The 27,860-nt window shown below is 39.4% G+C and overlaps 1 protein-coding gene across 5 annotated transcripts in view; it reads left to right on the top strand.

Annotated features, from left to right (window-relative positions):
* Nucleotides 1-27,860, top strand: part of ZSWIM8 (zinc finger SWIM-type containing 8) — a 63,501-nt gene that overhangs the window by 4,513 nt on the left and 31,128 nt on the right. For 4 of the 5 annotated variants that reach the window (XM_074830640.1, XM_074830638.1, XM_074830639.1 and 1 more), the window contains exons 2-3: nucleotides 19,099-19,252; nucleotides 20,428-20,522. In XM_074830640.1, the coding sequence (XP_074686741.1) occupies nucleotides 19,099-19,252; nucleotides 20,428-20,522 (249 nt within the window). Of the gene's footprint in view, nucleotides 1-19,098; nucleotides 19,253-20,427; nucleotides 20,523-21,098; nucleotides 21,184-27,860 lie in introns of those variants that run through there. The other variant, XM_074830641.1, reaches the window with a different exon arrangement.

The raw sequence follows: 27,860 nt of genomic DNA, 5'->3' as shown, positions 1-27,860 counted from the left end.
TCTGTACTAGGCAGACAGGGGGTTCATCTCTGAAGTTAAGGTGAATGGCTGTTTTGAAGAACAAGGTCTTGCAGTGTATTCAGAACCATGTGGTTCCCTGAGTTGGTTTGTGGCTCCAACTCACTTTCTTCCATATCAAATTACATTCCACCTATTTTTTACCTTTCTACTAATGAATGCACCCACTTGCCTTTTCTCCACTTTTCTGGATAGGCTTTTCTTTCCCAGAAACCGTTATGAGAGCCATTATGATCTTCTCTTTTTCCCTTCTCACTTTTTAAAACAGTTGTATTTTTCATTGTAATTGAAAGAAGCCCAGTGTTTCTGCAAATGTTTTGTTATCAATTATCTTCACATAAGGATTTTTGTGACAGAGGTCTTAGGAGTAAATGTTCAAGTATGCTCATTATCTCTACAAACCCACTGTGGCTTTGTTTCATCTTGAAAGCTCCTAATCTCTTTCCCACTCTTAGTCCTTTCTATTTCACAGTTTCTGAAGCATAAATGTTTACCAAACACTTAAGAAGTTGCCATAAATACTGTAGGATTGCTAAATAGTGTGTTCACAATATTTTTGCTCAGTTTGTATTTATTCATTCACACTGGCTTCTGCTGGAAGTGTGCTGATGAGTTGTGTTGAAACTATTTTCAATAGGCAGCTAGTGAGAAAGATTGATTTTTTTTTTTTTTTCTTTCCTTTACTGTAAGCTTGAACCACTGTATACTGTATTGCAGAACACCCTCAGACTTAACTAAGAATTGATGCAGGCAGTGATCTCCTAGAAAACATTCTCATTATCCAGCCCCAGACAGTTTATGTTCTTCCAAACCGTTAGGAGTGCCCACAACGTTAAGTTCTGGGCACAGTGCCTCAAAAATGCAAGCTGTAGAGAGGGAATCATTGGCAGAGAATAGACAGAGCCTGAGGTGAGGATATGATCAGTTTAGAGAGACAACCTGATCACAGTCTGAGCAGTGTCTACACTGGTAAAATGGCAGTGACTGATCTTCATTAATTTATACAGACAAGGAAGAAATGGCTTAGAGAGCAACACTTCTTCCTCAGGACTGCCAATAACTAATAAATTAAAAATAACCCTTCCTCAAGCAGTAATTGCAGAAAACAGCAGCAGAAACTTGTAGTCTCTTTCAAATTCATACTGTGCTCTTCAGACTCGTTCTTTTCAGAGAAGAGTGTTGGTGTTATCCAAAGTGTGTCTGCTCCTTGAGCCTGGTGAAGCTGGAAATGAAGACTGTGGTTTGCTGCTGTTTTGTTACTGGCTATTACTGTGTATTATAAAGTTACAATTGATTTTTCTTTTCTTTCTACTTTATTTGTGTCTCTGGTATTAAGAGGGAGATTATGTAATCAGCTCACATCTCTGGGAGGTACAGGTGTAATATGTCTTGTTTGTTGTGGTTTTTTAATTTAATACAACACATAACAAATCTGTTTTAGCCCAAATATATCTGTTGTAATATATCCAAGTTCACTAAAAACATTAAAAATCCAAAACAGTAACTGTTGAGCAAAAGTATGGTATAGCTTCTTAATGAGTTTCTTTATAGAAGCAACAGAATTTTAAAAATATAAATGTTGGTGGGAAGATATCACAAATGTTTATGAAATAAGCAGAGATTAGGTGTCCAAAGAGTAAAGGTGATGTGAAAGTGAAGGCTTACCTGCTAGTACAAAATACATTTCTCTGTATTTTCTCACCCTAGTAAATTAGTTTCACCTACATTTGTACTCTTATTCCATAGTGGCTGGTGGTGTTGACTTGCTATATAGTAGAAGCAAAAGTTCAAGTTGAGGAAGGGACTTACTGGGTTGTAGTACGAGGTGCAAAAGGGACATTGATTCATTAGAGCTGAGGACACCACAGGGAAACTCTAGAGGCAGTCATTTATCAAGACTGATTGGCATAATTAAATGCACTGCTTCAGAGCTGGGAAGTAGATTTCAGAAGCTGTCTAGAAGTTTCTACCAAACAAAAAGGTGGTTTCATAATGCAGTAATATCTCTTTCTTTTGGAAGGATGACAAGTTGAATGACTCTCACACATTTGTCTCTTCATTTGCATTTTCCTGTGCACTTCTGAGATAATTGAATGTGTGTACCCCTCTCTTCAGAAATGGGTACCAGAGAAACCACATAAAGAAGCTACCAGGAAAAGATGCTTTTTTACTACTGACATTTTAAATGACCAGCCAGTTTTAACTCTGTTGTGGTCTTCTGGCCTTTTCCTTTTGATAGGCTTTCTCTTCCCCTCACAAGAAGTCTTACACATTCTTTCCCTATTTTAATGTCTCATATTTCTACTGGGAAATGTTTTGTCTACTGGGAAATGTCTCATTTTCTCCTGTCTCATCTTTCTACTCATCTTTCTTCCTGACTTCCATGGATTTTTCTTTTTGTTTGTTTTCTCCTTCCTTTCACCTTGAGGAGATCCCCGTGTTGCTGAATGACTAGAGATCACAGATGCTCTATTTGCATTTCAGGCTGACTGAAGCTACAGGGGTTATTCTTATCTGTGGCATGTTTACCTCTGGGGAAGCAAGGGTAAGGATTCAAGTTTGATCCTCGACTCTGGATTGTGCTCTCCCTTTGTTTCCTGCCCCTTCCTTTATCTCCCTTTTTTTTTTTTTCTTTGACCTGTTCTTCATTGCTAAAAAGTGGGGTTTATTTTTATCTTGTTTATTTTTTACCAGTAGGTAACTAGGTCTGTCCTGAGGTAAAAACAAAGTGAAGGCAAAACATCTCAGGATTTTTCTCAAGCAACACTTCAGGTTTGAAGTGTGTGGTTATTTGGGCAAATGTAATTCTACAGTGAAATGTAAATGTCTTTTGATTATTGAGTATTTTACTCAGAATAACACATGTTAAAACAGCCTTTTCTTTTCATGCTTAAAAGGTTTTTTTCATGCTTAGAAGTACTGCTTATGTCACTTTGAATACTAGCACCAGAAGTTGCTTTCTTTGTTAAATTAATGTATTTGAATATCTATATAATGTGGTGCTGTAAGCAGGAAGAGCAGGCAGGAGACTAATTTTGTGTGTCTTATAGCCACCACAGAGAGCCTCGGGTTTTGAGCTGTGCCCCCTCTGTGTACCTGGGGTCACCCATCAGCGAAGCGGTGGGGAATGAAACTGGGAAAAAACATCCTGCAGCTTCTGGAGTGTTGCTGATAAAGGCCAGGAGCAAGAGAGACCAGACTTTTTTTTTTTTCTGCTGGATTATAAAATGTGTAGGAGAAGATGTAATTCCTGCCCTCATAAAAACCCTGGAAGATTTAGAATTAGAGCTTAGTTACTTTCAAGATGCGTCTTTATTTCTAGGCAGATTATTCAATTTCAGAACCTTCATTTTCTGGGTCTGCTTTTTGCTAATGTCCTACAACATGGGTGAATCTTTGTATTCACTTTGACTGTTATAGATTTTTTTGTGAGTTGCTGAGTTCAGAGCGATGGGAAGTTTCAAGAAGCCAGGCACGCTTGTTCAATAGGTGGACGTGTCCTCCTATGAATTGTTTCATGAATTGCGTTGGACTGTTGTCAGTTCCATGCTCCTCTTGCTCTGGTTTGGTGTTGCTTCTTGTCATCAGTTTTTTAAAAGATTAAAGAGAAGTGATGCATAATATACAAAATGTTTAAAATACTGGTTCTAATTTCAAAACACCATACCACACATTTCTAAGTTACCTCCTCTGAAGCTGTGTAGTCTTGAGCAATAAGTATAGGGTTACCGACCAGAAGGTTCTCATACTTCTCGTAATTTGTGTGTTTTTTGATGCATCCTTTCTTCTTTGTTTCTTTGCCTGTAAATGGCAGTGACATTCTGATAAGGCTGTGGATAGTTGCATAGCATTTTTAACAGAAAATACTGCAAGTGATGTCTTTGAGCACATTTCTTGATGGTGCTTTAAATGCTATGGGCAAGGTTTGTGGAAAATCTGCTGTTTTGATGATGTTTAGTTCATCTATACTTGCTTCCATACAGCTAAAACATACTATCTTTGAAAAGAATGAAACAAAGGAGCTCTGTCAGGCTGTGATATACATGTTACAGAATCACAGAATCGTCTAGGTTGGAAAAGACCTTGAAGATCATCTAGTCCAACCATTAACCTAACATTGACAGTTCCCAACTACACTATATCCCTAAGCGCTATGTTGACCCTGCTCTCTGGAATTCCTTATTTTGAGAAAAGTGATGCTGTGAAAAGTATCTGGTTTTAATAAAACATTGTTGCTATTATGAATCATTGTTAGTGTTTTTAGGTTGCTGCAACAAAAACCTAAGAAAGGAGAGAATGTCAGTATTTACCAATATCAATTAGGAGAAGGTTGAACGCGTTTAAGATGTATACAACTGGAAAATCTGCGCCTTGTTTTTTCTGTATCTAAATCTCTACTGCTGTGTAGTTAGCACTGAAAAAAATTGAAAGTTAAGACATTCCCTTTCCGTAGAAGAGGAAAACCTGAAAAGATTGCAGGAGTAGTGTCTTTAAACAAATTCTTAACATCCTCATTCAGCTGCTGGAAGTAGGGGGACCTGAGTGTTATTTCTTGATGTCTCAGTGACTTTTATGCCTTTCTTTTGTCTGCTAGCTTTAATTTGTGGCTGTGAGATCTATAGTAGAGCTTTCAAGCTTCTTTTTCATATGGGATAAGGATTGGCATGTAGAAGAAAGGGAAAGGATAAATGGATAAGATGGAGGGAGGAAGAAAAAAATCTGTCCTCAGTTCTTTGTGGGAGTAAAGCTGGTTGCTGGAGGGGAGAACAGACTTGAGAAAATGAAAAAGAGGGAGGTCAGAGACCAAAACCAATACAGAAAAAGAAGTCCACATTTTTTACAAAAATATGAATAGGTAGTGTGATAAAAGAAATATTACTCAGAATTTGTCTGCAAGCAATGAGAGTCTTTACAGGAAGGCATCCAGCTGTACTTTTTTCTCCCAAGTTAGGACACCTAAGAGGCAACTTACTGAAGTAGTGGGCAGGTGAATACCTGGGCCATCAATTCAAGCTTCCTCCTCTGTTCAGAGAGATGAAAAATTGAAGCAGATGATCATCCAGAAATATTGGTAAATATGAGTAATTCATTGGTGGAGAACTGAAAGTGAAAACACCAGTTTAAAATCTAATTAGTATGGTTCTTTATTTTTTTCCAGATAAACTAGTAGAAAAAGTAAATTGCAGCTTTTCTGTTCATTAGGTTTGAGATCTCTAAAGATGCTGCTTTGAGCATGTCTCCCCAGCCAGAACTAAAGAAAAAGTGAGGCAGCCTTCAAATCAATGTAGTCCAGATGGTAATATGGACTCTTCTTTAGATATATTCATTAGAACAATGCCTGCGTGCAGCAAAGCCATTCTTACTGGCATCTTCCAGTGTATGTGACAGAACAAGATTCTTCCTTGAAGTACAGAAAAGTTTGCTGAACCTGTGAATATTGAGTATTGTATGACCTTATGGAACCTGTCCATGTCTTGGTTTTGGTCTTTGTAGGACTTCAGGTTTACTGTTCTCAGTATGTGCTCACGTGTGCCTGACTTTGTGTATGACAAATTGTGATTCTCAAGACTTATCCTCTAATATTTTTCTTTTTAATATCCATTATATTGGAATTCTTACCTGGTAAATTTGTATCTGTCTCATCCTTGTTAATCCATGTTGAGGCTAATTGAATAGCTTGAATGCCCAGGTTCCATGCTTCTGGGAAACACTGATTGCTGAAGTAAAAATTATTGGTAAGTATTTGGCATTTAAGCTTCATGGTAGCTGGTGGGTGTGTAATTAATAGGTGTATAAATGAGATGACAACTTTTTCTGAGAATCTAATATCTTTGTGAATTCTATAGGGCATCATTTAGTAATTCTCTTGAGCTGTTTACAGTTCCTGCTGCATATTGCATGTAATTCCATTTCCTACTTCATATTTAGGTCAGTAAATGCTGAGATGGGAGAAAAAGTGAAATGCAGCTGCAAATTTGTTTACCAGGGCTCCAGGTGAAAATATTTGTAACTTATGCCTACATGTAACTTTCATGCATGGCTTGAAGAGAAGGCGATCTGACAGAGAAGTTAGTTGTATTTGACCTTGAATGCCTTTGGAAGTTTTCATTGACTAATGGATTGGATTTAAAGCAGTAGCGCATGGGGTCAGCTAAGCTGCTTATCCCTCTCAAGGACAGGGAGTTAGGTTTCCCTGGCTAGTTATGACCAGCAAGTGTTTCAAGACTTCCATGGACGTTTTCAGAAGATGTTTGACTTTGCTTCAGTCTTGTGATGTTGGAGAAATCTTGGGAGATACTGTGCATTTGTCTAAGCAAATTCATGCAATGGACTGTAGTTAATCAGTGGCTCCACAGTTTTCCAGTGGTGCTTTTGTTATTATTTTTGTGCACTGAAAGTTATAGATATGCTTGTAATTAATTCCTCCTCTGTAAACGTGCTGTAGCTGCCTGCTTGCTTCATATATTCCTTGGTACCCAGTTTTGTTTCCCCCTTCTGTTCTCCCTATAGGTGATGTGGGGGAAATGGAAGAGAATTTATTTCTTCTTAGAGGAGGAACTTTCTCCAGCTGTAGGATACTAAGAAATGATCAGATGGATGCCTTACTTTGAGCAAGAGGAAATGTAATTGCTGTGCGGTGAGAGCTTGAGGAGTGCTAGGGACTTTGGAAGCCTGTGTCCCACAGTGGCAGTTCAGGCTGAACAGGGACTGCTGTGCTGCACCTTTGAACTGCGGTGGGACAACCTAGAATTGAAGGACATCACTGGGTGGGCTCTGTAACCTCCCATACAGCCATAGATCTGGGGTTAGATTTGGGGATATTTTTATGAAACCAAAGGAGATAAAAAGGGGAGTCAGGTAAAATTTTTTCAAAAGCATTTAGATATCTAACTGACTCCTGTCTATGAAGCAGATTTGTAAACTTCCAATCATTTTCCATTGGTGATGTTAAGAGGTGGTATCTTCTTTTAGTTCCTGACAGATGTTGAATTTTTTTTTTTTTCCCCTAGAGGTGAGAATGCCTGATCCTTGATCTATTATTTTCAGACAATAACTCTCCTATCACCCCCAACAAAATTGGCCTGATCTCATTCTGGTATGCTCAGTAATGCAACTCTTCAGTGTTTGCCAGTGCATTTGTTTGGAGGCCAAATGATACTGCTCTGGGATTTAGACACAGGAAAAAAGCTGGTTAGAGATTAATTTTGCATGTAATACTTAAGGATTGATACTAATGGTAGAGAGCAGCACATTAAATAGTAGAGGTTGCATGGTGTTTTGTATGGCTTCTTTCAGCATCTGAAAACATTAATACTTCTCGGTAGAGATTGATCCTCAGCTTTGATGCAGTCTGACTTTTCGATTTGTGTTTATGTTCCATCGGCTACATGCAGAAAAAATACCTGGTCCATGTTGGTCTTCATAGTTTGTTTTTTTGTCATAGATCACTGGAGATAATTTTGAATTCTGAGCTTTTAAAATACCTTGCATGGGGCAGAAGTGGGAAGAACTGGTAGTACTGAGCCCTGCTTTCAGGAAATGGGAGCTGTTTGATGTCTGTGGTCTGAATGCACAATCCCGGTTATGCAGTATGCTTTCTGCATGGGCTGAGAGAGCGAGGGAGTAACAGTGCAGGGGAAATGACTTGCCTGAAGCTGATCTGCTTCATCAGCTGTAGAGTTATTCTGAATCCAAGCTGCCCAATTTGTCATGAAACCTTGGCCAGCACTGGCATGAATACAGTGTTTTGTAGCACTGTCTGTCTTGCTTTACAAAAATCTGCTGTTCATTTTAGGATTTCTAACAGCTGTCGGTTGCTTGCCCAGGCTGCTCTTTTTTTGAGGTGAATTCTTTTTTTAGGGAAGGAAATGGAAGGGTGTTTGGATTAAGAATTTTCTTGTCTGAATTTCCAGAGGAGGTTGTCGAGTTGTGAATGCTGCATTGCCTGCCTAATGCTGGTATTACCGTTTTGGGATCTCAAGCGTGTTAGAGTGGGTGAGAGTTGAGAAAAGAGCTTACCGACATTTTGCTCTTGAGATGCAGAGCTTATGAAGAGGCAAATAGATCTCATCTGGCATAAGGCATCAACATAACATCAGATACTCCAGTTTCATCGGCACAGCCCTGTGTAGAAGATTTTCACAGTTATTGCATAGGAGAAGCAATAGAGTTAAATGGAAAATGCACCTTTCTGATCTGGATTTTACTTGTGTTTGGAAGAGGTTCTGACATTTGCCTAGAGCAGATGTTTTCTGTAGGTGTGTTGTATGCATTTGCAACAAAATCTTGTGTGAATCGTGAGGCAGAACTTAGGTGACTAGGATCTTAGGAATTTGAGTTTAGTGATGGACGAATGTGCTGGTGTTCTGTCCTGGAGTCATGAAACTAAATAATGGATTTTGGTTTAATCTTTATTTCCCTCCCTTCCCCCATCAAACATGTTTTTGGTTGCCAAATATAACTTCTAGCTTTCCACCTTTGCCTTGTTCTGACATTCTGACTTGATTCAAGTGGGTTTTTTTTCTAGAGATCTGGTTTATAATATAGTAAGAGTGTTGTAGATGTCATGCTTTAAGGACATAAGGAAGACAAGTTTGTAAGGAAGGAAGGGAAATCTGTTCTTCAGCTGGTTGACCTTTGGAGTGCAGAAGAAGTTTTCAGATGTGCAGCTCTTCTTCTGTCTACTAATTGCAAGCGGACCTGTGAGGGATGATTACACAGCAGGTTATCTGCTTGGCAATTAAAATTTACTTGGGCATATTGAAACTCTTTAGTCATGTTTACCAGTGGTGAAAGGAGGAATAACACAACAGGGGTGGTTATTTTTCTTATTAACATCTCATGCTGCTCTGAAGAGAGGATTTCTTTAGATGTTTTGCCTCCGAAAGTGTTCTTGCTGACACAGGAAACTGGTGTATTGAGAAGTTTGCCTCCATCTTCATGTAAATTGTAGCCTCTTGCTGCGAGGAGCTGTTTCTTATGTTATATTTTTAAAAGCCCTTCATCAGAAAACATTGGCCTTTTTCTTCTGGCATAGGTCTTCTCAGCAGAACTAAGCACTCCAGATTTCACCTGGTAACGCCAGTACTACATTATTTGGTTGAATTGTAATTTCTCCCTATTGATTAAGTTGTGTCAAGAGTAACAGTATTCCTGCTGGCTGTTGTTGCAGTTGGATTATGGCAGACAGTGATATTTTGTGGAATGAATGAATGTTTCCGAATAATTTTGTGGAAGTTTCCAAACAAAGTTGTATTTGGATGGTCTGACAAGGTGATCTGAGTAGCTGCCTGGCACTCAGAGGATGCTGAACTCGCTCCCCTTGTGTCTCAGGTTCTCATCCAGTGGGGTACAGGGCTGGGAGATCTGATTCTTGGCAGAGAAGTCTCATTTGGAGAGTGTGGGAAGAAAAAGGAACCATTTCCCCACAAATCTCTAGAAATTCAGAGAAAGTAAATGCTGCATGTATTAGTGTGAGCTATGCAGGGTAACATAAGAAACCCCACTATTCATCTGTGTCTCCTTGCTTGTTTCAACATTGTTTTAGCTTTAAAAGGAGGGGCACTGGTAACTGGAGCATCTCAAAGGAAGCCTTTCTGAAGTTAGATCATGACCACTTTATACATCAGTAGAAGGTTTTGCTACTGGTAGAAGGTTTTTGCTAACAGGAAGAAATGATGAATTACTGTAGGGAAGGTTGAGACATGGCTGTGGGATTTTTGGCATACTCTTACTGATTTAAACTCTTAGTGGGTTAGGACTCTTGGACCTTATGCCACATCATGCATCTTGTAAGTTTTAGTTCTGTGATCAGTTATTGCTTAGCATTATGAAGCCTCACCAGCTCTCTTTTTGTTGTGCTTTTTTATGCCTCAGAATCTTGTGGAAGTGTCACCAGGAGTTGGCGTAATAGTTAAACACTTTATTTTTAAATTTACATCTTTTAAATCATAATAACATAAAGATAAAATTTTTTTTTAACTCAGTCTAATATTGAAACAGCAGGAGTTGAGCTGAGTATGTGTGATCCCTCCCCTATTAGGTGCTCAGAGTCTTTCAGAAAAATTAGTTTGGGATACAGTCTCTATGCTTGATGTTAGCATGGTGGTGATGCCATTTTTCCACCAGTGAGCAAAGTTAGGTCAGGTGGTTTTTGGTTGGGTTTTTTTTAGCTCTGAACACATGCAGAGAGTGAGTGTAGAAAACCATTGTGAAATAGGTTTGTCAGAAATGGTTTTTTTTAATAATTCAGATGACCAGAAGGGGAACTGCAAGCTTTAACAGGTTTAAAATTACTGACACTTGAAAAAAACCCCTACTCATCCACTGTAAATCCTCAATGTGATTTAGAATTGTATTCTGTAAATCTACAGGGCTTGTGTGCAAATAAAAAATGAGGGGTTTTTTTTAATATTTTGATGTATTTTAAGGACTGCCTTATAGAAGAAACGAATTCTTGCTTCCTAAAATGTCTTAATCTTGGAGGCAGAAGTCATGATGTCATATGTTTATGCAGTCAGCCAAATTTTGAAGGGAAGTGTAAGTACAGCAACAAAAAGATAGTTTGAGCCATTAAATGTTTTGACTTACATGTATGAGCTGTTTGTGATGCAGTGTTAAGCAATTTTCAGAAATTGAGCTGAAATTTGACTCTGTGCTTTTGCTGTAGGCGGCAGAGACTTTGGGGGTGAATTGTACACCCTCCTCTGATAAAACAAACCTTTTTGCATCAGATTAAAAAAACAAAAAGCCATTAAAATGTAATTGTGATGGTTGTAACAGAATTTGTGTAGTAATAGTTGCTGCAGTTTGTCAGTTAAGCGTGAGGTTTCCAATTCTGGACCATAATCTGCCCATCTGGGATTTGTATTTTTAATGGGTTTTGGCTATGAATCTCATCAGTCTTATCCAGTAAGTGCTAATGAAAAAGTTCTGTTGCTTATTTGTCTTCTCAACTGTTTTGTACATAAAAATGTCATTCTGTGGCTTAGGGCTGATGTGGACCTCCTCCCGGTTCTTCCTTTCGCTTTCCATGTGGTTTTATTGTATCTCTGCATTTGCTACCCTGTGACATTATTCTTAGTGTAATCTCACTGCTGCAAAATGGTTATGGGGTCCATATAGAGTTGTATAACTGTAGTTGAGGAAATAAGAGGTATAAGAAAGTCATGTAAACAGAGATCCCATTAGGGTTTTAATACTGTTAGTAAGCTTACAGGGGTAGTAGCAGTGGAGGAGGAGGAGGAAGAAAACAGCAAACAAGAGAAGCAAACCTGTTTCTAAATTTAGAAAAAAACATATTTTGTCATAACTTTCCTTCCTGAGAGTTCTGTACTATTTACAGGCAATAAGAAGGGTATGTGCAGATTTAACAGGTGAATTACATGTATAGAAAAATACAATCAAGTAACCCTGATAGTTCTTTTTTGTTTGCTTTATTCTGTGAGCAAATCAAGGTACCAGTGATCCAAACTGAATCTCGATTTGTCCTCTGGTGCATTTTGTTAGTTTGTTGATCACTTAGTTCTCTCTAGGGCTATGTTTTCAATTATAAAAAAAAGTGTATATATGTGTGTGTGTATATATATATGAATTCTTGTGTAGTAAGAATATCATCCTGCCATATAACCCTAGTGAAGAAAACCATATTTTAGAGTTTTTCCTGTGGCTAACTTTGCCTGAAATACCTGATGATTGCATTACAGTGCCCTGTCCTGGCTGTTTTTCTAGATCAGTTTAGCTGCACTTGCTACCCTGTTATGAGTATGTGGACGTTTTAAAAATATAAAAAGATTGAGAGAAAACAAAACCAAAGGAGCCCTCAAGTCAGAATGCTCCCTCCATTCATCTTTTCAGAGCAAGCTTGATTAACAATCAATCAGCAGCAGCATTTGTAGCATCCTTTCTCTGTCAGTTGATCCCTATTCTTGTCTTACCTAACCTTCTTAGTCTGTCACAGCATGTGGAAAAACTCGCACAGATGAATTCCACCAAAAGCTACTGTTTTCCATTTGTTGTTGCAGCTAGCTTTGTGAATGCTGAGGTGTTTTGCAGGGAATTGGTTTGGAGTGGGTAGTATCAGAGAAACAAACAGCAGAAACTTTATTCTGACTTGGTGCAGCAGGTGTTCCAGTGTAAAGGAGTTGCTTATTTTCTTAAGACTGACAGTGCTTGAATAGTTGAGGAGCTAGGAACCTGTACCTTCACATCAGTTTCCTTAATCTGTAAAAGGAAAATAAACTCCTACATTTTAGTAATACCATGGTTTGCTTGTTTCTTACAAAAAACATCATGTTTTTTTTTTCCCCTCAGTATAAAATGGCATGGAATTATTAATCTGAAGCAGAGGAATGCTAATTGAAGACAGCTGGGTGTCAGTGTTTGAATATTGCACTGTGTCTTCAGCTTTTCAGATGCTTTGTTCTGCATGTAGTCAAGCTAGACCAGAACTGGGTGCAGGTGGCAGCTCCTTGTGTCTGTTCAGCTATTGGGGTAGGACACTGTAGGGTCTTGGTTCAGTCTTGGCGTCCTCACCCCTCGGCTTGCCAGTTTGGTTTCTTCTCTTGTATTGTAATTGGGGCAAGGAAGTTCATTCTTGGTGCCTTTTCAGTACTTGGCATGTTTGCTGAGCTGCTGTAAGAGTAGTTCCAGTTGTGCTCAAGCAATCTGTGATGTGTATGTACGTGTTCACTATGAACACCACTGAGACCAGCTGTGTGATTTGAAACGATCATCTGCAACCCAGAGAGTGATTTTTTTGGAGGGAAATGAGTTTCTAATTTTAAGAATCAGAATACAGGCCTGAAAGAGGGCATCTTGAGTGAGATTTTTATTTATTATATAATGTGCTTTTTTAGATAATCTACTCTTGACATATGTCTAGCTAATCTTTCTTTTACTATCTGATATAGCTTCATAGCTGCTCCAGCAGTTCACCTGTGAGCCTTTACAACAGAAGTTTCTCATGCTGTTCAATTCAGTTTGAACTCTTACCACATTTTCTCTCTCCCCTAACTTTGGCATGGGTGTTTAAAGGTGAATAGTTATTCTATTGTTTCAAGTGCTTGTATGTTATCTCTCTCCTCTACCTTTAAAATTAAGTTAGCTATTTCAGTTGCTTTTTTTATGCTAAGTATTTAGTTTCCTTCTGGAGCTTGGTGGTTGTGGTTCAGCAGTTCATATGTTCCAAGTCTTACAGGCACAGACTAGAGTAGCTGCAATAGCTCTTCTACTCAGGTAGCGAGCTTTTCCTTTACTTCTTTGAAAACGTAGCTATCATGTTTGTGACTGCATCATGAAGCTTACATTTAATTGTGCTTAGTCTGTTTTACTCACAAGATTGTAATCCCAAGACTATTCAAGCATGCTCTTCATATTCTACCATTTCTGTGTATTATGTACTAGTGCATTATAGATGTGCTGTATTTTTTAATAATGTTACCTGAAGTTTGAGGAATTGTGTGGGACAGGTATTAGCTACCCATCTTACAAGTCTGTGCTTGAAAGCCATAAACCAGCAAGCAGACAGAAATGTACCTTTACTTCTTGCATAGGCTGCAAGTATATTAGTTCCACACTTCTGAAAATATTCCCTTTCTGATGACTTCCTAGTGCTGGGACCTACCCAGGGAAAATGTTAATGTGACAGAAAACCGACTGGCGGTGGTGTGTCTGTGACCCACTGAATCAGTGCTGCTCTTAGTCAAATCCTCTTTGAAAAGAGAACTAAAGTTAATGAGCCTTGTAGACAGAGCTTTGGATGATAAATGCTTTTGAAGGAAGAGAAAATACCTTATTTTCAGACTTCTGCAACATGCAATATCATGTGTCTTGTCCTCAGTTCAGAGGTGAATTTTGTTTATTTTTAAAAACACATATGTTGCTTTCTATAGGATGTTGATTATTTGGTAAAATGGAAGAACGAGTAAGAAAGTATAAGTAATATCCTAAACACCTTGTATCTAATTTATTTGAAATGAAGAGTAAATTTTTAATTCAAAAGCTCATATCATTTTGCAATGTTCACCTTAGGAAACTGTTTTTTAGAGTACATTCAGAGCATTCATCTTCGAGTATTATAGAGTTCAAGACAAAGGTGAAGTTTTCTGATGTTTCCTGCAGAGTTTGAGACCTGAAGGAATATATTTCTCTGGCATGTACTTAAAGACAACAACTCTGAGAATAAATTTCTACAAAGGGAAAAAGAACAAGTGAATAAACTAAAACCAATGGCAGAGTTTTAGAAGGAAATGTACAAAAGATGAAAAACAAACAAAATATTTTTTAAGAGTTTTGATTTAGGTATGTTATGGTTAAATGTAATGCTTGCTCTGCTTGCCCATATTTGAGAGTTCTCAGCACTTCTTGGTTTTAAGGGTATCAGAGAGAAAATATATCACTGACTTAAGTCAAGGGGCATTTTACTGATAGGCACTTAACTAAAATAAAACAAGCAGAAATGCTTAAAGTGCATTCTACAGTAACAGATTTATCTTTCTACGTGGCAAATCCTGTAGAAAGCAATGTAATATTAACCATTTTTTAAATGAGGCTCGTAAAACAGGTTTTATAACACTCCCCACATACCTCCTTCACTTGTCAAGATTTCATTCTGCTTATTTCCAGTTAGTTTTACTGTTTAGCTTTTGATATTTGAAGTGCTTCACTTAATTTTCTTCATCTCCTCATTCTGTCTATAGTTGTATTACTTTGTTCCGCTCTATTACATTTTGGACTGAAGCCAGTGGGAAAGGTGAGGGGAAATGTGAGATGGGGACCAGGGATAGCTATAAAATCAAAGCTATAGGCTCATCTCTAAAAAGATAATGCAGCCTAACATGCCATTTTTCTTAAGGTGTATATAGCAAAAGCAATGTGTCCTGCCTTTGCACTGCATCTTATCGCTCGCTGTGAGATTTGTTCATTTGCATTTGTATTTATCCATTTGTATGTATAGTTTCTTTTTAGACACGTGTGTCAAATGAAAATAACCCAATGGAAATAGCATAATCAGATAACAAATACATTCAGTGCTTGGCCCAGTTGTTTTTTCTTTCAGTTTCATGTAATAACTCTTGAATATTCTCATGGCCTCTATTTTGCTGATTATTCAAGCAGTTTCTTCTCTATTTGTCTATCATGGAAACTCAATTACTGTACTGAATGAATAATAGCTCAGTTTGAACATGATCTGTTTTTATGAATAATTGTTGGCTGCAACTTGTTACAGGCTACCCTATATTAGGAAAGGTTAAGCAACGTAGCTACACTTGCATCCCTATGTCCGTAAGCCCTGCTGGCACAGAAGTTGTTTCCACTAGTGAAAATGCTTTTTTGTGTGCACAGCTTGTGTTGGCTGTTTTGGGGTTAGGGTTATTTTTATTGTTGTTGCTCCAGCAGGAATAATGATGTCTCTGCTAAAGTTTTAGCTGTTACAAAATGGCTATAAAAATCAAACCTGTAATTCACATGAAACAGTAGCAAAAAGGGTAGGATAGTCCTCATCAAAGCTGCATGTTCCACGTAGTAGTAAATAGATGAGACATGATCTATTCAGAATGGTTTAGATGCACTTGAATCCTGCTTCTTAGGTAGGAAGGTATAGATTAGATGGCCTCTCAAAATCCTTTCCTGACCTGGGTTTTGCTAGTCATTTAACCGGGAAGTGAGAATTGCTTGAGGTTGCTTATGCTTTGCCCGTGACTTTATTCTTCCAAGACTTGAAATGTTTCCTTTGTTCTGCTTGGGTCATCATGTCTGCTTCCCAAGGGGAGGCAGTGATTCTTGATAGTTTTGCTCCACAATTTAAAATGATCTTCTCCCTTGGATAGATTTATCTTGCAGATTTGTCAATTCTGTATTACTTCTTTGATTTCACTACTGTATCATTTTTTATATTAAATTTGCAGGCTTCCTTGCTGTCCTTATTTTTGCTTTCTGAGCAGAAGCTGTGATGGTTTCTCCTTTTCTCTGTTAGCAGACTTTTCCTTTTTTTTTCCTTCCTCAAAATATATTTATTATAGAACCTGAGAGTACCTTTTGTCTGTTTTATTGATAATCCCTTTTGATACAAGTAGGTATGAATCCACCAGCCTTGGATTTGTGTATCTAGAGATAAACTTCTTGAATGGATCTCTTTTTGTTTAGGACTCAAAGGAGAGTATTCAGAGTTTAATTTAAAAGCACCTAACTCAGACTGTCCAGCTGACTTTACAGGAGGCCTAACAGGAAAAGACCCTCTGATGCTCGGAGTCACATTCAAGATAAGTGTCTCACCTTGGCTACATAGGGGACTACCCCCTTGAAAATAGGGCAGTTAAACTTCTTAATTTTAGTATTTACATTGTGTGTCATTAGCTACTGTGAATACACCCTCCCTTAAAGTATCATTGAACAATTATTTTCTACTTTACAGTTATTGCCTACTATTTCTTTCCCACATCTCTTTTTTCTTATAGAAAATACAGCATTTTAGAAAGATGCATGGTCTTCTAGATAACATTATTGCTTTTCAGATTATTTTTTCCCCACCAGGTTTGACTGCTTTCAGCTTATTCTGAAAACGTCTAAGCTATGTGCTGTGAATGTCTGACTGTGGGTTATGATATGCCAGATAATTGGCCACCTGTCTTCTGCTGATTGCTACTAACACAGTACAGCTGAAGAATCAGTTAATGAGTTCAATGCAAAGTCAGCCTGTGTAAAATTGTTAAAATCAAGCTGGCTGATTTGTACTGCAGCAGATGAGGAGGGCTTGTGTTGTCTTCCCACTTGGAAGAAATGTTTTCTCTGGACAGGTAATTTCAGTAACACTTGTCAAAGTATTTTTCTTGAGCCAGTTTAGTTTAGCTTGAAAGAGAACAGCTACACTGTATAATGGAGAGATTGGAGGGTAGTTGCAAGGATCATTCTACTGCTCCTGGCACCATTGCTACTCTGCTGGTACCATTGAGAACTAGTAACTGATAGTATGTGTGTCCTAGTCCATTGCAACAGTAAGTAAAGTATTTTGAAGAGTAAGATGTACTGGTAGAATAATAAGCAGAATGCATTTGCCTTTGCTGCTTTTTTGTCAACTTAGTCTGTCTTTAGCATTTCTAATCTAACCTTCATACCCAGCACCAAATCCTTGTGAAAAGGAAAACTGTCCAGGCTGCAGGCTTGTAGCTCTTTGAAGAATGTGCAGGTGTTTCACCTGGTACTGAAGTCTTTTTTGAGTCTTGTACCTTGTAGAGGTTGTTTAGGTGTTATGTCTTTTCTAGTACTGTGTGATGAAAGACTTGGATAAAGTGCCTCTATACAAAAAGTGCAGTTAAAACCACAAGAAATACCTCTCCTTTTGTTGCTCAGAGCAGTTTCAAGTATTCAAGTGCCTCAGTTTGGACCTTCTGTAGTATCTACTATTACAGTAGTAGCAGCAATGATATTTAAATTGACTGTGTTGCACTAATTAAAACCAGTAATTTTTTCTTAGTAATTAAAAAGTAATTTATTTTTTTTTACTGACCTGATGAAAGCTTTACACCTTTTCTGATTGTCGAAAGTGGAAATGAGATTACTTTTCTGCCAAAATCTTGTTTATCAAAGGGACGCTCTACTTTTCCATTGTTCATTTTACAATCTGTTCGCATTTGTGGATGGGATTATGGCACTGTAAAACAGAGGCTCTGTCTATAACATAGAGTAAAAGTCACTGTTGATAGAGAAACAATCCTGATGGTAAAAAAAATTACTATCTGGGAGAAGGGAATGCTGCCTAATGAACCTAATTTCACTGCAATCAAAAAACCATAAATGTGGATGTTTGAAAACTATATTTTCTTTCCATATTTATGTAATCCTTCAATTTGACAGGTCGGCTCAGTACTGGGGGAGATGTTGGCTGCTTTGCTGTGTGCATGCGCTTTCAAAGCCCTCTCCTTTCCTATCTGTTTCCCAGCTGTTTGGACTGGAGGGTGTCTCTAGGCAGAGGGTGAGAAAGCCTTACTGACATCAGGGCTTAAGTTTTCCTTTGATATGTTGCCTGGAGGCCGGTGGGGAAGGAAAGCTGAGGGCCAGATTGGTTTACATTCTGGCTTCCAGTGGTGTTTTAGAAGCTGGTTAGGGAGGTGAAGAGACATAACATTGAATATCTGAAACTGAATTAATTAGGCTCTTGGCAACAGGGTTTGGAAGATGGGAGAACCAAGGCTGCTGTAGTGATGGATCAGGAAGTGATCGCAATAAAGCAGTGAGGTGCTTGCAGATAAGACAAGTCTGGCATTTTGTGTAGCGTGTAATCTAGCTCAGAGCAAAGCATAAACATAAGGCTCCCATAGCCTGATGATAAGAAATCCTCATCTGTGCTTAAACACATAAAAAGTGAAGCTAGTTTGATAGAAAGGTGGTGGTTAAATGTATTTGTATAAAACTCTTGGTGACTTCAGTTAAGATCCTCTTGGGCTCAGTGTAGTCAGCACTGTACAAGCACATGAATTCCCAGTTGCTTCTGTAAAGAACTTGAAACATAGAGACAGATATCATATGAAAGGTGGTGCTGAGGGGGATAAAACAACAAATACTATTTGAAATTAAAATCTTGTAAATAGCTGAATACTGAATGTTACCAAAAAAGTCAATACTAAGGTTCCTGGATAACCTTTCCATTGCTGTCTTGTGCATATACACTGTCATATTTCTTCTCTGTGTAATCACCTAGCATTCACAGGATGTTGGTGCCATGTTCTAGCAGAAGTGTGGGAAAAATATTTGGTTACCTTAAGCCTTGCTAAATGGCTTCAGTTTTGTCAGGAGGCAAAGTTTGAGTCACTGATGTCTGCTAGGCTAATATAGCTCTCCTGACAAAGGATTGTTTTTCTTTAGGAATGTGTACCCATGCCCTAGGCATCTGAAAACAAACATAAAGTTGGCAGGCAATTCTTTAGAAAATTTCTGTGCTGCCTTTTACTGTCTATCAAAATTGGTCCTTGAACTTGGTGAGATAAGAGAGGAGGTAGAAGAGCTGCCTGCTCTGATCTCTTTAACCTCTCATGAGTTTTGTTCTCTGAATGGCTAATTGCATTTTGTGTCTTGTTTTGCTAGATGGGCTGGTGATCCCATTGGTGGAACTGTCTGCAAAACAGGTTGCATTTCACATTCCGTTTGAGGTGGTGGAGAAAGTTTATCCTCCAGTGCCTGAGCAACTGCAGCTTCGAATCGCCTTCTGGAGTTTCCCAGAAAATGAGGAAGATATCAGGTAATGAATACTAGTTCTGTTTCACTGATGCTTAAGGAAAAGTTCTGTTCCCTAGAGGAGAATGGTTGTCCATTTGATGTCCATATATTTGCTGCTTCTGCTGTTCTCATATGCATTTTGTAATACGTGGATGGATTACTGTGGGATATGCTATAATACGGGTTTTTATTTTGGGGTGAGCTGCCCTGCGTATGTCCCAGGAAAAGCATGTACACTTGCAGGTTCTGTGTGTAAATGATAGCAGAATAAATGCACCCTTTAATTTGTCTGACAGTGACTAGTTTGTAGAGTTTTGTCCCTATGTTAGTCTTACGCAGTACTCTTGCCAGTTTGAATCTGTTGCTTGAGTCAGAGCTTTAACTGGGTTTGGAAATTGCCAGGGACGGCTGGGTCGGTATGCTGTGCAAGCCTTTTGTTGGTGTAAGTAGGAGAATCAGAATTTGCTGACTACATCAGTGATCAGAGTGGATACAGAGAGATGACTGTATTTCTTATATTTCCACATATATTGTGTGAGTACGTAGTCAAAAACTGTGGTTTTCGATCTTTTACTGAAGTATTTTTGCTGAAGCTTTTATTCTATAGGAGGCCTATCCATGTAACTGGGCATTCAGAATTTTGTTGCAAAGTAGTGATATTACACTCTTCTAGAAAAAATCATCCTGAAAGTTCTTAGATGCATTCATCTAATGTTCTTGTATCGGATGGGGGAGGTAATGTTAGAAGTGCTGATGTAATCCATAAGATCACCTGTGGGGAAATAGAGCAAGCCAGCTGGTTGTACATGTTCATTATACTGATGAGCACAGGTGTGAAAGAACCTCACATAAGCACATGAGTACGAGGAGTTTTTACTGTGGAATACTAACATTGGACCTTGAATTGATATTACACTGTATATAAAAGCTTAATTTTAGGCTATGAACGTATTTCAGAGCCTTAGGTTGAAATTCCTAGAACTACCCATGGCTATACACAAACCCATTTAGGAAAAGACTAACAATTTTTATGGTTGAATTGTAATGGAGAAATGGCAGAAAAGAGCCGGACTTCAGCTTAAAGGTGAAGATAGTAAGGATTTTTCAAAAGCCATGTCAACGAAGAATGCAAGAGGATAATACTGTGAAGTTCTCAAAAACAGGCTGATCTTGACATGCTATGTGTATCTCTTGCAGATTGTATTCGTGTTTGGCAAATGGCAGTGCAGATGAGTTCCAGCGAGGGGAGCAGCTGTTCCGGGTGAGGGCTGTCAAAGACCCTCTCCAGATAGGTAAGAACTTTGCAGCTCCATGTCTCTAGGTATTTCAGATTCCCAAAACCATGCCTGCAATGGGACAGCTCAGGTATGACCGTGTCTCAAAATGAGTTTTCCTGGCATCCTAGACTAAACTCCTGGCCACATCTATTCTTTCTAATGCCTTGAGCTAAATGCTATGTTTATTTCAGCCTCAATCAGCTGAGTGAAAAGCCAGAAATGTTCTGAAAATTAGATCCTTAATCTGTCTCAGCATTTTGGAAAAAACTGTCTAGAATGCCTTTGCCTCCATAATGCTTAAATTCCTCATTGATAAAGACAACTTGGTTTTCTAGTGGTCTGATCATGTGAATACCTTGCCTAAAGTGCATGTATGGCAGAGAGGAAGTTTGCAAGGTTTAATTATTCTCGTAGCAAAAGAACTGTATTAATAGTATAGTTAGTCATGTAGTATTTTGGCAGAAGGATTGCTGGACAGTGGGTTTTATCACTTCTCACTTATCTTGTTATTTTTATGTTTTGTGGTTACAGAAACTAATCTTATCTTAAACAAAGAATTGGACTCTGGATTTTTCGTTAAATTCTTGAAGTTAAGAAGAATGTTGAGCTGGCTTTTCCAGTGACAGCTGTTAAGACAGGGAGGCATTGTATGAAATAGAGACACTGGCATGTCAAGGTGGGCCATGTCAATCCAATGCAGATTTGTCATTTTTTCTGCAAGTATAAGCTTCAGAATTAGAATTGGCATGTGGGAACTGAGCCTTGTTGTAATGGGAAAAATAATAATATAAAAAGCTGTATAATGTTAAGGAGGGAAGTTCCTGTATTTTCCTGGGATGAGAGATAGAGACTTCTATGAGCCTGCTTAGTTGCTAGTACCAGTAATACTTAACTCTGTGATGAGTGGAATGAATAAATTTAGGTAAAGGACCCTCAAAAAGGGAATAAAAGGGACTCATACTGTAAAAATTCGGGGAGAACAAAAAGAGGAGGAGATAGTCATTGGGATACACAAATTGCAAGAGGCTGATGAACTGTTACCTGAATATAGGGTAAAGCATTTACCTAGTCCATTGTCTACTGTAATAACAATAGCAAGAATTCTTGGAAATGGAAGTGAAGCACTTCCTCATACATAAGGTATATTGAGTTGTCAGTGAGACCAGATAGTAATTTTGGAACATCAATGAAATTGAGCTAAATAGGATGAAACTAACTTTTGAGTGTATTCATAAGCTCCTGATGTCAGGACTGAAATGCTGAGAGGCCTCTAAGGCATCTGCTGAACTTCAGGAAGGCAAATGTTTAAGAGAGACAAAATGAGTTAAAATGCAACTGGCTGAAATTCAGTAATCCCTGGAACTTTCACAATGGGAAAGAGCAGAATATTGAATATATAGTGCTAAGACTGTGGTCAAAACTTGTTTCAGTAGTAAATTAAAAAGGCGAGGAGGTGTAAAGCAATGTAAGTGAACAGAGGCTGGGAATATTAGTGCAAAACCTGTGCGAGGAGGAGGAGGAGGAGAGGAGTAGGGAAAAAGAGGAGGTGGTGAATGATACAAGGGAGGAACTTCTCAAGTACACATACAGCAACTGGGCTTCTTGACAAAGGATTATGTGTGTGGAAGGGAAGGAAGTAACTTTGTTTAAACAGTGATGTTGTTTCCTCCTTAGTAGGGGAACTTTATCTAATGGAGGGATTTTAATTTTTTTTTTTTTCCATGAGTAGCAGTCCAGAAGCTGGGCAGTAGAGGTGGGGTGGATATAATTTCAGTTGTCTACTCCAAATGATTTTAAGATGTGTGGTTGCAGTTTTGAATTTCATATACTGACAAATGGGAAAAGAAATGCAGGAAATTAAGTGGCCCTTGAGAGGGGATTTGATTTGGCGGGGGATTGGGCAGTGCATTGTGATATTGTGATCAATACGACAAAGCTTGAAATGTGCTTTGTGCTCTTTTTGTCCCATTTCCCTTTGCAGTATAAGATTGAGTTTCTTTAAACGTGAGTAATTTTAGTCATCTTGCCCACGTGCAAATCCATATCCATAATTTCTGAACAATAGCACCTCTTCACCACATTCCAAAACCCCACTTTTTTACTGTGTTCTGCTATATATACACAAAGAATTGGCTTTTGTAGACCTTCTCCTGCACATTCCCCTTGTAGCAGTCATTACCCACCTCCTTGCACTGAAGACCTTATTGCTGTTCTCAAATTGAGGATAACTTCTTAAGCCAGGTAATAGACAGCCCAACCACACGGGATGCAATACTGAACCTGTTGGTCACCAGTGCAAATGAGCTAATCAGTGATGTCAAGATTGAAGGCAGCCTGGGCTGCAGTGATGATGCACTGGTGGAGTTCACAGTCCTAAGTGATATGGGTCAGGTGAAGAGTAGAGTCAGGACCCTGAATTTTAGGGAAGCAAAATTCCAGCTCTTCAAGGAGTTAGTAGGACCCCCTGGTAAACTGCCTCAGGGACAAGGGAGCAGAACATAGCTTGCAGATCTGTAAGGACTCTTTCCATACAGCACAACAGCTCTTGATCCCCATGTGTAAGAAATCAGGAAAGGAAGGCAAGAGACTGGCATGGATGAATTGAGACCTGCTGGTCAAACTAAATGGCAAGAAGGAAATGCAAAGACAGTGAAAGCAGGAACAGGTATCCTGGGGAGAGTATAGGGGCACTGCCTGGTTGTGTAGGAATGGGGTCAGGAAGGCCAAGGTGCACCTGGAGCTGAACTTGGCAGGGGATGCAAAGCATAATAAGAAGGGCTTCTACAGGTGTGTCAGCCAGAAAAGGAAGGTCAAAGAAAGTGTACCCCTGCAATGAACAAGACTGGCAAATTGGTAACGGTGGACAAGGAGAAGGCTGAGGTACTCAACAACATTTTTGCCTCAGTCTTCTGTGGCAGTCTCTCTTCCCACACCTCTCGAGTGGATGGACTGCAAGATGGGGACTGGAGGAGCAAAATTCCTCCTACTATAAGAGAAGATCCAGGTTTGTGACCATACATACATACATAAGTCTATAAGACCTGATGGGATGCATCCCAGAGTCCTGAGGGAATTGGCTGGTGCAGTTGCCAAGCCACTCTCCATGATATTTGGAAAGTTGTGGCAGTCAGGTGAGGTCCCTGGTGACTGAAAAAAGGGAAACATTGCACCCATTTTTAAAAAGGGTAGAAAGAAGGCCCCTGGGAACTACCGACCTGTCAGCCTCACCTCTGTGCCTGGGAAGATCATGGAACAGATCCTCCTGGAAGCTGTGCTAAGGCACATGGAGAACAGGTGATTTGAGACAGCCAACATGGCTTCATCAAGGGCAAGTCCTGCCTGACCAACCTAGTGGCCTTCTATGATGGAGTGGCTACATCATGTCGTCTATCTGGACTTCTGTGAGGCCTTTGACACAATCCCCCACTACATCCTTCTCTCTAAATTGGAGAGAGATGGGTTTGATGGATGAACTGTTTGGTGGATGAGGAATTGGTTGGATGGTCGCATCCAGAGTGTAGTGGTCAACGGCTCAATGTCCAGATGGAGATCAGTGACAAGTGGTGTCCCTCAGGGGTCTGTACTGGGACCGGTACTGTTTAACATCTTCATCAGTGACATAGGCAGCGGGATTGAGTGCACCCTCAGCAAGTTTGCAGACAACATCAACCTGAGTGGTGCGGTTGACGTACGTGAGGGAAGGGATGCCATTCAGGGGGACCTGGACAAGTTTGAGAAGTGGGCCCGTGTGAACCTCATGAAGTTCAACGGGGCCAAGTGCAAGGTCCTGTACATGGGTCAAGGCAACCCCCAGTATCGGTGCAGGCTGGGGAATGAAGGGATTGAGAGCAGCTCTGCTGAGGACTTGGAGGTACTGGTGGATGAAAAGCTGGACGTGAGCTGACAGTGTGCACTCACAGCCCAGAAGGCCAACCGAATCCTGAGCTGCATCAAGAGAAGTGTGGCCAGCAGGTCGAGGGAGGAGATTCTCCCCCTCTACTCTGCTCTGGTGAGACCCCACCTGTAGTCCTGTGTCCAGCTCTGGAGCCCTTAGCCCAGGAAAGACATGGACCTGTTGGAGCGGGTCCAGAGGCCACAAAAATGATCAGAGGGATGGAACACCTCTCCTGTGAAGAAAGGCCGAGAGAGTTGGGGTTATTTGACTTGGGGAAGAGAAGGCTCTGGGGAGACCTTACTGCAGCCTTTCAGTACTTAAAGGGGGCTTATAAGAAAGATGGAGACAAACATTTTAGCAGGGCCTGTTATGATAGGACAAGGGGTTTTAAACTAAAGACAGTAGATTCAGACTACATAGGAGGAAGAAATTTGTTATGATGAGGGTAGTGAAATACTGGAACAGGTTACCCAGAGAGGTTGTAGATGCCCCATCCCTGGAAACGTTCAAGGTCAGGTTGGACAGGGCTCTGGTCTAGTTGATCTAGTTGAAGATGTCCCTGCTCATTGCTGGGCAGTTGGACAAGATGACCTCTGAAGGTCACTTCCAACCCAAACTGCTCTATGATTCTGTGAAATAAGTGTGTTGTAGTTCCTGATTTCAGGGACTTTTTTTCTATTGTAGTCTTAATTTCTTTTTAACAATTGAGGAAGGCAGCAGCAGGCTCAGTCTGGATCCTAACTTTGCATCGCCTTGAATAGTGTCTCTGAGTCTCCACTTCTTAGAGATTCTCCTATCTTGGTTTAAAACAAACAAATGTCCAAAATTGTGTTGCTTTACTTCCTGTCTAAAAGCTTTTGTTCAGCTCTTGTTTTCCCATTTCTATTAGTGCTGGGAAAGCCAGAGAAAAAGTTCTTAAATTCTGTGCTGAGGTGTGTTTGCTGTCATTATAGGTGCATCAGAACTACCAAATATCAGTGAAGAAAGCTTGGAACATGCATTGCAAGAAGTATTCATAGCAGGATGTTGTTAACTCCTAGGTCACTTAAATCTTTTCATTCCAGTTGCTTACTGAGTAGCTTGGGGTATTTCAGATTTGTGCATTTCCACCTGAAATCAGGAGGACTAATAGGACTTCAGAAAAATGAATAAACAGACCTGAAATTTCACAATAAATGATAAAATAAATATTAAATGCAAAAGACATTGGTGTAGGTATCCTAAAATTCTGAAAACTGAATTTTAACCAGCGGGAAGCATACATTTCTTTTGGATACTTTCCCAGAAAGATTAAGTTTCAAGGGTAGAGCAGTGAGAAGGATATGTTATGGACTAAAAAAGAAGACCTCTCTATTTTGTAGGACCTAGTCTAGGCAGCAGTTGATTATTTCCAGCTTTTACATTTGATCAAACCATGTGTCTCAATTGAGTATCAGAGAGGACAGTGTGCTGTTACCCCTTCTTCACTGTGTGATAAAACCTTCTTCATGGGTGCAGTAGATCACTCCTGGTACTCTCTGTGCATAGCGAGCATGTTGTTCAGTGCATGTACCTGATAAATCCTCTGAAGCATTGGTGCTGACTGCTTGATGTATTTGTTCTGTGCATGAGTAGTAAATCTGGTGCTCATAAGAAGTGTAAGATGCACTTTCTGTGTAGAAAGCCTAAGTGCTTTCACAGAAGCACTAAGCTTGCCCTGCACCCACGATGCATTTAAGAAAAATGTCAGCCAGGGGGGTGAGACTACTGACAGAGCAATTCCTTTGGCCTGCAGCACATTCTCAAGGTCTCCTGGGAGTGAAGCTTCCCAAGAATTAGGGTATAGATCTTAGTGTTTTTCTGGTGGGCTACACACAGTTGCAGAATGAATGCTGCTGGTATGTGCAGACATATTTTTGTAATGTATTGTTATGCGTGGAGTAGATAAGCTGTTATCAGGTATTGGGAGCAGGGGGTGGATGGGAGGGAAGAATGTTCTTGTGGTCTCCACAAGGTGGGCAGGTCACTCAGGTGTGCAATAGATGTGATTCTTGTCTTCACATTTAAGCAGGAGAGCTGTGGTCTGCAGGAGAAGACAATAGTTGCACTTTGACTGTGAACAAGTACAATTTGATGACCATTTCTTTAAACGGTAGTGTTGGGCTAAGTCCAGAACGGTCCCCCTCATAGTTACGTTTTCAGTCCCTGCAGGCTCAGACTTTTGTAAGCTGTGCAGTGAACTGAACTGTGGTATTTTTCCTGGTAAAAGTAACCATTAATTCAATCCAGAGTTTTTTCCTGGTATGGTTTCCTGTGCCATCTCACAAACAGTTGTTCAGTACAGCAAGGTGCAAAAGAATTGGACAGAGCTGCTAGACTTAGCAGTGTCAGTGTCAGACCCTGTTCAAGCTACAGTTTGAGTCAAAGCTTGTGATATGTCATGCTGAAGCCCTTAAATTTTCTTTGTCTTTTTTTATAACTGTTCTTCCCTCTTTGCAGTTAATCAGTTAACTGTCTTCATATACAAAGAAAAATTTTATGGTAGGAGTATGATAAGAGTGTATAGCTGCAACCCATTCTTCTCTAACACCTTTCAAAAACTTCTTTTTCTCAGTGAAACAGAATTGCTGCAGTTCCAATTTGTGAAATGCTTAATTTGCTTTTGTGAAAATTAGGGCATTTTGGCATTAGTCTGAGATGCTTCTAGTGTAACAGAAGGACTAGCTGAACTGTTTGGGTTGTATTATCCAAGTGTGGAACATAAATTAGAACTGTAGCTAGTAATAAGCAGTGCAGTAATTTTGTGTGAATGCCTTCTTTTGTTTTGATTCTGTTCCAATTGCTAAAATGGCTGAAGAATTTGGGTGGCATTATGTGTACTAATCAAAATAATCACCCACATCAGGAAGAGGATTTGAATTCTGGTGAACAGGAGAAATAGAAAGGTTAAGCAAGGTAAAAGCAAGTTTGTATTGGCATGGAGATTATGTTGTGAGGAAGAAATAGTGCACATTCTTTTAAATGGGATTTAGTAGGTCACGTGCACTCCTGAACACCATCATTATTATAGTATCACAATATTGTAATAAAAACTTAATCGTATGGATTTATAATGTACTTCCCTGTGCTGATGATAGAGAAACTATTTCAATCATCTGTCCCAAGCCATATTTTTTTCACTTAAGGTAGACTGTTGGACTGAATTTTGGTTATGGCTTGGATACCCTTGGTGCTTTCTATGCTTCATTAAAACTGAATTTGAGACTAGCAGAGAGGTTCTGAAGCTGATACTCATTACTGAAGAGAATGATTAACTGGTGATAGGGACCTTCAAGACAGGTAGAAGATTCATGCTCCTGATGGCCTTTTGCTGCTCGTAATATGTGTGCCTCTGGATAACCATTATGTGTAGAGGAAGCTGCATTATGAGTATAACTGGTATGCATTGTACATGAGTTTACATGAAGCCAAGCCTCATT

Source organism: Strix aluco, chromosome 7, assembly GCF_031877795.1.
Source record: "Strix aluco isolate bStrAlu1 chromosome 7, bStrAlu1.hap1, whole genome shotgun sequence".
Classification (NCBI taxonomy): domain Eukaryota; kingdom Metazoa; phylum Chordata; class Aves; order Strigiformes; family Strigidae; genus Strix; species Strix aluco.
This window is presented reverse-complemented; position numbering and strand designations above follow the sequence as displayed.